Source organism: Sphaerodactylus townsendi, linkage group LG01, assembly GCF_021028975.2.
Source record: "Sphaerodactylus townsendi isolate TG3544 linkage group LG01, MPM_Stown_v2.3, whole genome shotgun sequence".
In the NCBI taxonomy this organism is placed as follows: Eukaryota; Metazoa; Chordata; class Lepidosauria; order Squamata; family Sphaerodactylidae; genus Sphaerodactylus; species Sphaerodactylus townsendi.
In genome coordinates this window covers 86,364,693-86,373,119 of record NC_059425.1, presented here as the reverse complement: position 1 = coordinate 86,373,119, position 8,427 = coordinate 86,364,693, and the positions used below count along the sequence as shown (strand labels likewise).

Here is an 8,427-nt window from a genome sequence, read left to right as displayed (position 1 = left end):
GGGTCGCCAAAACTCAGCTGTGACTTGACAGCAAAAAAAAAGAGAACTATACTATTACTGGCCCTGTCTGTGACAACTGTACATCAGTTTCATGCATTAATAAAATACTTTTTGTTGTCAATTGGAAGCAATCTGGTAAGTAACATCCTCTTTCCCCCATCTCAGTGTGGCTAGGAAAATTCATCTCATTCCTGATGGGGTCAGGCTTGTGGCAGGGGTACTAAAAATTCTAAAGGAGAAGCTCAAATTACCAGAAGGCTGGAGGAAGCCCCATATCATAAAGCAGGACTACCTTTACTTCCTGCGTTAGTAGGAATGGGGAAGCTGGACTCCAGACAAAAAGTGTTGGACCATAGTTGCCCTTTGCTCAGTTGCAAGAAGTTCTCTGAATGTGAAAAAGAGGCCATGGGCAAATAAGAGGTCAACTACTGCTCTTATAGAGAGGAACTCAATTATATTATCACTCCTTCCATACCTAGTCTGAGAAACCATAACTGATATTCACCCTTCTGAGCAACAACAACAGTGCAGGAAAAGAAGAGGCCACTCCTCTGGGCCATTTTCCCCAGGTGGTGCCGCTGCTGTTGCTACTCCCAAGAAGAGAAGGGTGGAAGGTTCAGGTGGCAGAAACACAAGAAACTCTTTGTGCCTCAGTGCAGTATTTAAATTTTTAAAACCCACCAGGCAGCAGTGAAATTTACAAGACTTTCCCACTTGTGGGTTTCATGCCAGAGGCCAACTGCCTAGACAGAAAAAAAGAAGCATTTGTTTCTTTAATCAAGGCATAATATAATGTTATTTACCTCAATGTAATGACAAAATTCAGCTGCTCATTTCCATTTCTGTTAAATGGACATGACATTTTTCTCCACGCTTACTGACAACCCTAGTAGTAATGCAGGAAGGTGCCTGGCACAAAACCATTTTCGTAATCACCCTTTCTCAAAAATGGTGATAGGATAGGTACTAAAGTCTAGTTCATAAATGCAGAAGAATTACAGGTTAAACTGAGGCAGTAGGCTATAGGAGGTGGATTCCAACCAGAAGTGCATCATGTTCTTCTCTGGGGGTCAAGAGACAATGGAGGGGGCACCACATCAGCCACTTTTCACCAGCACTCTGCACCAGTCTGAACCGACTTGCTTTCAATTACGACTTTGGCCCTTTCCCCACTTACCTTAAGCCCCGCGCTACTCGAGGAGAGTAGCGCAGGGTCCCTCAGCACTCCCCACTGAGAGGGGTGGCGACAGCACAGCCGCCCCGACGCTGCTGCTGGCCCTTTCCCCACTTACCCTTTTCCGAGGGCAATCCCCAGCGCGCGGCATCCCTGGAGCGCGCCCCAGCGGCTGCGCTGTCGCCGCCCCTCTCAGTGGGGAGTGCCGAGGGACCCCGCACTACCCTCCTTGAGTAGCGCGGGGCTTAAGGTAAGTGGGAAAAGGGCCGCTGTCGCGCCCCTCAGCACGAGGCATTCCTGGCGCTCTTTCAAAGGGCGCCTTTTGATGACCCCGCGCAGAGTGCGGGGACGCCCGGGCGTGCGCCAGGGATGCCGCGCGCTGGGAATTGCGCGCAGCAACCCTCGGAAAAGGGTAAGTGGGGAAAGGGCCAAAGGCGTTTGAACGTTCCTTCACATAAAAACACAAGTAGAAAGCTATCACAACAGGGAGAAAGGTTTTATTCCTTATTTTCATGTCCCCAGTGTGCAAGTTCTTTACACATTTGAGAATTAAAAATATCCTCCATGTGCACAGAGCCCATTTTTACCTACGTGATTGAACCAATTCTTACTTCACTACTTAAAACACTGCTGTAAGTTTCAATGGAAACTAGACAGAGCACGGGGGGGGGGGGGGGGGGAGGAACCGCAGGGGATCCAAGTTTGCAAGGAAAGTTGCCAGGATGAGTTACGCAATTTGCCTCTTGTTCCTTATTTCAGGCATCCACTTCTTTTTCGTTTTAAAAACACGGAGGAGATGCACTACAACAACAAAAACTTTAATATAATACACTAAAACAGCGGGGAAATATTTTACTCAGGTTTAGCTAATGTCCTGACACACGAAAGACGGAGTCCTCTTATAATCTCACCAATACTGTGGAGCTGCTCAGAAAGCAGCCCTCCATGCGAGCGATAGAAATACCTCCACTCCAGAGGGACACGCGGAATACAGACCCCGCCCCCGCCCCTCTTGAAGTCCCGACGCTCCGACTCCCTGGGGCCTTTGCGCGCAGCCGCAGCCTCCAGTCGCTAGGCAACGGCGGCCAAGCGCTCCCATAGAGATAATTATGCACCGATAGAGCCGTCCGCATCGCTCGCCCGCTGTCCTGAATCTCGCGAGATCTCCAGAAGATGGAGGAAGGAGATGGTGGCGAGGACAGCCTTTTCTCGTTGGAGTTGCTGGTGGAGTCGGCGCGCGTGGAGCCGCGTCTGCTTCCGTCGCCTTTGCCCGCCAGCGGCCCGTTTCGCCCGGCGGTGGCACTTCGGCTCCTGGACTTTCCCACCCTGTTAGTCCGCGCCCCCCATTGCGGCCCGGGACCCTTAGTGCCCTTCGGGCGGGGCAAGTCCTGCCTTTTCAGACTGCGGCCCAACGTCCTGAGGGGCCTTTTGAGGCGCTCCCCGCTCCATGCGCTGCTGCTGGCGTTGCCCCCCACGGCGGGTCCCGCCCGCTTGCTGGGTTCCTGCAGTGTCTCCCTGGCGGACGCTGCTGAAGAGTTGCTTCTGGGAGGCGGCCCAAGGGGGAGAAGGGGACGTTTCCCTCTGCGGGATCTGATGGGGGAGCCAGTGGGAGAGCTGGGACTGAGCTATCGCTTTAGCAATCTGGGCTCTACACTGCTGGCCCATCTGAGGGAAAGCACAGGCTCAGGGGAACCCCATAGGGAGGAGGAAGAGCAACCACCATCTCCAACCCCTTTGGGCACCCAAGATGAGAGGGAGCCCAGCCTGGAGCTCATTTCAAAGGTGGAGGAAGGCCAAGGCCCAGGAAGTGACAGCCTCTCCTGCACAGAGCCACAGCCCAATGACACAGGCTATGGGGACACTGTTGGAGAACTAGAGACTGAGACCAACATCTTCTGCCCCCCACCAATGTACTACAATTACCCGGCTGAAGATTGCTGCCCTGCACCTAAAGCTTCTGAGCCTGTGATGGTTGCTGAGCCCCAGGAATCTTTTCAGGAAGAGGAAAATACACTACCACCTGGAGTGCCTGTTAATGAGGAGCTTTTAAGAGGGGGCCAAGACATGTGTCCCTCCCCCCCAACCTTGGTTAATGCTCTGCAGCTCAGACAAACTTTGAGTCAGCTACCTCTCCTGAATGCCTTGCTGGTAGAGCTGTCCCTGTTGAACAACCAGACCCTGCCACCAGGGCCATCCTCTGTGCACCCACAATTAGCATGGCTATATCAAAATGTAGAAGAAGGCTCCAAAACCCCACCTCCATACTGCAAAAGTGTAAGTCCCCCTCGAGAGGATAAGAAAACTCATCGTAAAGAGAGAGGAAGATCGCCTACCATCATGTTAAGAAGTCGCCCAGAGAACTTAAAATGTATCTCTCCCTCCTTCCAGCGAACCTGGACTGGATTTAAAGCCTCAGTCTATGAAAAAAAGATCAGCCCTGAAAAAAATAGCAAGGAAAAATCTCCCCCAAGAAGGAAGCTTACTTATGGGATGACCAATACACTCAGACTTCGGTTGCAGCAGACCAATCCAGGCATGCTGAAAGTTCATGAAAAAAGGGAACATCATAGGAAAAAGCAAGCAAAAATATTCATAAGAGGCAGGTGTTCCTTAGCCAATAGTAAAATACTCCGATGTTCTCCTGAGCGTCATCCAAAATCTTCTGGCTCCGCACACTCTGAAGAAAGAGGCATTTCAGACCAAAATGTTCAATTTAATGAAAATATTGAGACATTAATACAATGTAGCATTGCACAAGATTGCTATTCCACCAGGAAAGAAGTATCTTCTGATGTCCAAAACAGTGTTGCTGGTTGTCATGTGAAGAGTCATGAAAGCCTAAAGGAAAGATGCCCATTTAAAAGGTTGGGTTCTGGTTATAAAAGAAGGCGGTTGAAAGTCCATCTGCCAAGAGTCTCTTTACAGGATACGGATGCTTTAGAAAATATAATAGATACAGAAGCAGAAAAACGTGCACAGGATGATTGCAAGATTTCAGTGCTAAAAAATCCTAGCCAAAGTACCAACGTTGAAAGCTGCCATGAAGGTGAGAATTCAGGTGATGTCAACGCTAACTGTGAGAATGGGGGCTATTCAGAAGATTTTACCAATGCTGATAGTTCCAGCTTCGAAGCTCCACTAAGCAGTTCTGAACATTTGCTGCTAGTGAATCCAAAATCAAGCCATTCTGACACTGTTTCAGGTTCTAACCTAACTGAACGAAGTCCGACTTCTGAAAGTATTTCCTCTCTTCTTCCAAAACTTTCAGCAGTATCTCCTGTCCAGATTCTTAAAAAGACCAATCTTTTAAAATTTAATGATCGAAATGTTGTTGATCTGTACAAATATGATGATGATGATTCTCCTCCTACAAGAACCCTAAGGAGGGAACTTTCAGATCAACTGATCAAAAAGCAAGAAAACAATGATTTGCAAACTTTTGAGAGCAAACAAGGAAGCTCTGATTTGAGCAGTAGGGGAACAAAAGGTCAATCTGCAGAAAAGAGCCTCTCACTAAGGACATCTCAAGTTAGCTCTTATATGCCCTCAAACATGTCTGATCTTAGTGAGTTAGAAAGCAACATATCTTACAAAGAAGAGCAAGATGACTTTGAGATGCCAGACATTACAAATCGGTATAAACATATCAGTGAACTAGTAGTGAACAAACTTCCAGGATATACAATGTAATTATCAATAATAATAACTGATCAACGTGTAAATGTCTTAATTTTTATAAACACATATTTTGCAATATGTTGAGGGTTTTTTTACATTTAACCTTAATTCAAAAGAATTTGTATGAATTGGGTAACAAGCAGACAGCTGAATTTTGTACATGTTTTCCATAAAAAATAACCTGTAAACTTTTGGAAGGCTAGAAAAGAATAATTGAACTGATATAATTGAAACAGAAAGAAAAAGAAAATGAACATACACAAACTGAGCTGTGCATATTAATTTTATCTTGGAAATGCATAATATAAGTTGTAGAGGCCTTTAGTAAAGTATAGATATGAAAACAATGCTTAACATAAGAAAAATGGCTTTTATAATTTTCATATGAATTTGTTTTGCTGTCAAGTTACAGCTGACTTATGAAGACAAAAAATGTTCAGAGATGGTTTTCCTCTACATCACGATCCTGGTAATCCTTGGAGGTTTCCCTTTCAAATACTAGCCAGGGTAGGCTTAGCTTCCGAAATCTGATGAGATCTGGTTAGCCTGGGACTATCCAGGTCAGGGCTTCATATGAATAGTAAGTATCAAATGATACATCAATGAAAAAAAATTGAAAATGTTATCTATAAATAAAAAATTCAGTTTGATATATATTTGAAAAGCCCATGTGTTCCTGTTCATCAAATAAATAGAAATTGCTCCTGAAGTTATTTTTGAAAACCAGGCTTTTGCTGTTGGTTTCATGTGTATCAGCTGTAGCTTTTATACTTTGGAAGTGTTTTATAACAATCATTAGCTGTTATTATTATGATTTATTTATTTATTTATTTTTATTTATTATTCAACTTATATACCATGATAATGAAAGATGCACTGCATAATCATATAATTTCAAACAGTACCTCAGTAAGGATCATAGAACTACTTAATGAGACCGTCTCAATTTATGTAGCTATAAGAAAAGCTTTGTCAGCAGGAGTTTACACTTCCGTGTATGAGTGTGTGCAGCCACATGCCACTGTAAACTCCTGAGAGGTTTGCACAGACATGTGAGGAGGCAGTGTATGTCGCATCTCAGAGCTAAATGCTAGCATGTTTAAGGCTATTTCTATAGTTATCGTATTCCAGATGGCTGTGTAAGAGTATACTTTCATGATTAGTCCAATAGTAGAGATGTGTCACAAAATAAGAAAGATGCATTCTTACATTCATCCTACAGTAGTGTAAGATAAATCAGTGATCTAATGAGCAAATAAGCATGGTACAGCTCTGTAGATGGGACCTCTAAGAAAGCAAGAAAATTGAATTTAAAGGGATGTTAAAGCAGGTTTATTTTATTACTGTGAACTACTAGGTCTTTTTAAAAAAAAAAGCAAGCAGGACAAAATATAACATTCTGGATGTTTGTAGATTCGCATCAGACCTGACTTCAGGAACATAAAACAGTTCCATGGCTTCTAATGTTCCACATGCAACTGAAGGACCAGTTGTCTATTTATGTGTAGGAATATACCACAGATCTACCATGTATAGATAAGGACTGCTTTGAGAACCAGGTGAAATTTCAAAAAGACAAATATGCAAAGATATTGCATTGATGGAAAAGGTGAATTTGCTCATCCAAAATGTGGGATGATCTGTTAAGTATTTGTGCTGCTGAGGGAAGTGATTTTAACACATCAGTGCTCAATGTGAGTCAGCTTTTGTGATGTTGCTATAAAAACGCAAATGTTATTTTCACTTTCATCAACATAGCCTGTGCATTCACTATGGCCGTTTCTGCACGGCCCCCCAGGCGCCTCCACGCCGGCAAGAATTCTGCGGGCGTGGAGGCGGAGGCCGTTCGCATGCAAGCATGCGGACGGCCTCTGGAGAGGCCGGCAGGCGGCTCCGCATAAGACGCCCTCTTCCTCCGTCCGACTCACCTTGTCCCCGTCGATTGCCTGCTGGCCATCGGCCCATCGCCCGCTGCCCTCCGACCTCCAGGGTTGGAGGACAGCGTGGTAGCGGGGCTTCGACGCCAGCAGGCCGGGGACAAGGTGAGTCGGACGGGGAAGGGAAACAGCGTGTCCCCGGCGGTGCTGTTCGCACCGCGCCGCCGGGAACACGCTGTTGAGGGAAAAACAACCCTTTAAAGGGTTGTTTTTCAGGGCGGCTTGACGCCGCCCTGGGGGAGGAGGAGCAACGCCAGGTCGGCGCTGCTGCCTGTGCGAATGGCTCCCTGGGAACGGCGTTTTTACCGTTCCCAGGGCGCCATAAACAGGCCGTGCGGAAACGGCATATATTAGAAGTAGCAGTGTTATGTAGTAGTAGGGAAGTTTTATTTTTGTGCTGTTGGCTTCTCTTAAAATAACCCTAATTTTTAATCAACTCACTATATAATCCCTATTTCCTGAGGTGCTTTTAAGTGATAACATTTTTAGAAGGTTGAACAAAATATAGAATAATGTGGCCACAAAGTTGTTTATTTGATTGATAAAATCAGTAAATTGCTGATATTTGTGGTTTTACTATAAATTGACATTGTTTTTGTTTTCACTTATGCTATTAGCCCCTATTGGGGGCGGGGATGGCAGGGGGAGTGGGAGATGAAAGTTGAAAATCCATAGACATTTCCTGTTGGCTTCCAGAGGGAGAAGAGCAGTAGTTTTGAATTTTCAGGGAAGTTGCTCCCACTTTCCCTGTCAGCTCTCCTACATACTTTGTGAAACTTACCTCTCAGTTTGAGAAACAAAACCATAGGGAACCCTGAGCTGGATCAGCCAGGGTAGCCTGATCTCACCAGATCTCATAGTATTTAAATGGGAGACTGACAAGGAATACCAGGGTCATGACACTAAGGCAGGCAATGGCAAACCATCTCTAACCATCTCTTGCCTTGAAAATCATATGCATCTGCTTTAAGTCAGCTGTGACTTGATGGCAAAAAAAAGTGAGGGGATTTTCGCAACACAGGAAATGTAGTAGCTTTCATTCATTGTTTAAGGTTTCAGTCATTAGACGGTTACAAAGATTTTGATGTGTAGATTATGATGTTTCACATTGCCAATTTGTTCATCACTGCAGAACAGGTCTGAAGTTACCATTTTCACAAAGAAGAATTTGGCAATTCCAGTGCAAGGCAGAGTTTAGATTACATACTCAATTTTGTAATAGAACTCAGTATATAGAGTCTAGTTTCAGAGCAACACAATGATAAGTTTTGAGATTCCCCTCTGCCTCATCATTATTAAAGTTCAGTGTTCCTTTTTACTTATTTTTTTGTTCTTTGTCAAGATGCTCATAAAGTTCATCAGAATTCATATGCTCAGATTATCCATAGGGAATTTGTATAGTTAGCTTTTCAAATAATTTGATCATGACAGTGTTTCATGTTAACAATTTCTATAACTTATAAGCATTTAGAGATCTATGATTTGCACTATTAGGTAAAATACAGATATATTATTTTTGAATGATTTAAATTAGATAAATTCCAAATTTCTCACCTTTTTCATAGGTTTCATATCTTTATAATTCTGATTTTATCTTTTACAGTGTTTATTTAGGAATGTTTCATTTGTTTTACTCGA

At 44.3% G+C, this 8,427-nt stretch overlaps 1 protein-coding gene across 1 annotated transcript; it reads left to right on the top strand.

The window, feature by feature from the left end:
• Nucleotides 1–2,338: 2,338 nt before the first annotated feature.
• On the top strand, nt 2,339–5,506 carry MAP10 (microtubule associated protein 10). Its single transcript, XM_048486156.1, has one exon. The coding sequence runs from the start codon at nt 2,348–2,350 to the stop codon at nt 4,862–4,864; it is 2,517 nt and encodes an 838-aa protein (XP_048342113.1). The 5' UTR covers nt 2,339–2,347; the 3' UTR covers nt 4,865–5,506.
• Nucleotides 5,507–8,427: the final 2,921 nt, after the last annotated feature.